This window comes from Geospiza fortis, unplaced genomic scaffold (assembly GCF_000277835.1).
Source record: "Geospiza fortis unplaced genomic scaffold, GeoFor_1.0 scaffold254, whole genome shotgun sequence".
NCBI lineage: Eukaryota > Metazoa > Chordata > Aves > Passeriformes > Thraupidae > Geospiza > Geospiza fortis.
This window is the reverse complement of record NW_005054441.1, coordinates 488305-490603: the sequence shown is the minus strand read 5'-3', so window position 1 is coordinate 490603 and position 2299 is coordinate 488305. Positions and strand designations below refer to the sequence as shown.

The 2299-nt window shown below is 55.9% G+C and overlaps 1 protein-coding gene across 1 annotated transcript in view; it reads right to left on the bottom strand.

Moving 5' to 3' along the window:
• ATP8B3 (ATPase phospholipid transporting 8B3) overlaps nt 1–686 on the bottom strand; it is a 27198-nt gene extending 26512 nt beyond the window's left edge. The window contains 2 exon segments of the mRNA XM_031062198.1: nt 39–130; nt 632–686. Coding sequence (XP_030918058.1) covers nt 39–130; nt 632–686 — 147 coding nt within the window.
• Nucleotides 687–2299: the final 1613 nt, after the last annotated feature.

The following is a 2299-nucleotide window of genomic DNA, read 5'->3' as shown; positions in this document are numbered from 1 at the left end:
AGGGAAGGGAAGGGAAGGGAAGGGCCACCCTGGCTCACCGAGTATTTCCTCTTGCTCAGGCAGAAGGCAAATTTCTTCCTGACCTGCCTGTGGTAGCTGCGGTCGTTGGCTCTCACCTCCCAGGTGAAAGCTGGAAGAGCAAAGGGACATCCCCCAGCCCCCCTGGGAGCCAGGCCAGGGCACAGGGCACAGGGCACAGGGACCAGTGGTGGCCGTGGCCGGGGTGGCTCCCAGGGGCACGGGGACCTTGGGAGCTGCAGGCACAGCTGGGTCTCATGGTCAGTGACAGGGGATGGAGAGCAGAACATTCCAGAGCTGCAGGGGTGCTGCCCACGCCTCCCCCGAGGCTCAGGATCACCTTGTGGGCTCAGGGTTTGGTTCCCAGCGGGCTCAGGCCCTGCAGGGTGAGCCCCCAGCCTTTGGGGCTCTGCTCATTCCTCTCCCAGTTCCGTGCTTGCCATCCCAGTGCAGACCCTCCAAGCAGGAACCATCCCAGCCCTGCTCCCAGCACCTGCCCCTGCTCACCCCAGACCTTCTCCTTCCCCATTCCACGCCCGTGTCCCACACTCAGCTTCCCCATAAACCATCTGAAAGCAGCAAAATCCCCAAACCACACCCAAGTCACACTGACCTGGCACCTGCTGCTTCCCATGTGGGCAGCCTGGGGCTGGGTCCTGCTCGGCCATGCTGGCACTGCTGCCAGGCCCTGGGGACAAGGACAGCCAGAGACCTTTGGAGCACTGAGCAGGGACAGCAGGATCCCACTGGGATGCTCCAGCTCCCCGAGGCTCCAGGGCAGGACACCCTGCGGGAGGGACATTCTCCCATCAGCCTTCACCCATCCCAGCTCCCTGTGACAGCTCCAAGGCATTTTTGCCCTCTGGGGAAGCTGCAGGAAATCACTGAAGTCCTTGGGGAGGAACTGGAGCTCTCCCTGTGCTGCCAGCCCAGCCCAGCTCCATCAATGACAAGATTTCCCTCATGCTTGGTGGCCCTGTGACTTTCCTGCAGGGATGGTAGGGAAGATTAATTAATGTTTGTGAAGAGCTTTGTGATCCTCACATGAAGGGAGGCAGTGAGGGATAAAGCATTAATTACTTTATTACTAAATAACCCCACCAGAAGTCAGCCCCTGTCGTTATTTCTTATCTCACTCCTTTGATCACTTTTTTCCTTCTTTCACCCCAAAATATCAACTTCCCTCTTGCTCCTGTGGGTATTGCTTGGTCCCAACACCTCACAGCTGCCACTGGCTGGGCACCCATCCTCACTCCAGGTCAAAGGGACCCAAACCCCTGCAGCCAAGAGCCCAGAAGAAGCTTTGACCCATAAAATCCTTCTTTACCACCCAGGACTTGTCCTTGGATTCTAAATGACACCCTGAGCTCAGCACACACAATTCCAGAATGGTTTGGCTTGGGAGGGACCTCCCATCCCATCCCATCCCATCCCATCCCATCCCATCCCATCCCATCCCATCCCATCCCACCTCTGCCATGGCAGGAACACCTTCCACCACCCCAGGGTGCTCAAACCCTGCCCAGCCTGGCCTGGGGCACTGCCAGGGATCCAGGGGCAGCCCCAACTGTTGCTTTCTTTGTTTTCACAAACAAAAAGGAGGAAGGGAGGGTTTCAGGGAGCTGCTGGGGTGGTGGGACACTCCCAAAAGCTCCCACTGCCATTTGTCCCACAGGTGAGGGGGAAGAGCAGGAGGAGCCCTGGAGGGATGGGATCTCTTCCACACAGAAATCCCACAGAAGCCCCCCAGACTGGCTGTGACCCTTTAGTTCAGGCAAAATCGGATTTGACACAGAGCAAAGCCAATCTCCCCCTTGCTCCCTGCTGTGCCCCACTCGTGTCCCTGTCCCAGGCTGCTGCTCTCCCTGCAGACAGACAGACAGACAGACATCTGATCCCACAGGGACAAAGGCAGGACAAAAACCCCTCCCAGCTCTCCATGTAACTCCTCAACACAACAATTCCACAGAACTAATGGCAGCAGAACTCGCCAAAAGGCCACGGTTAAAGTGGGGAAAATTTGGGCATAAAACAAAAGATTGCCCAGAGTCTGTGGAAAATGTGACAGCACCAAATCATTGCCCAAGGTGCAGAGAAAGGAGACACTTTGCAAATCAGTGATATTCCAAATATGACACAGATGGAAACCACAGTGAAAGGATACAAGTGGTAGTGATGATTCAAGTACCCAAAATGTCTCTGAAAACAGAACATTTGGGGAACTTTAATCAAATCCTATCTGCAGGGTCCTCAGCTGATTCCCCAATGATTCAGAGTTTTG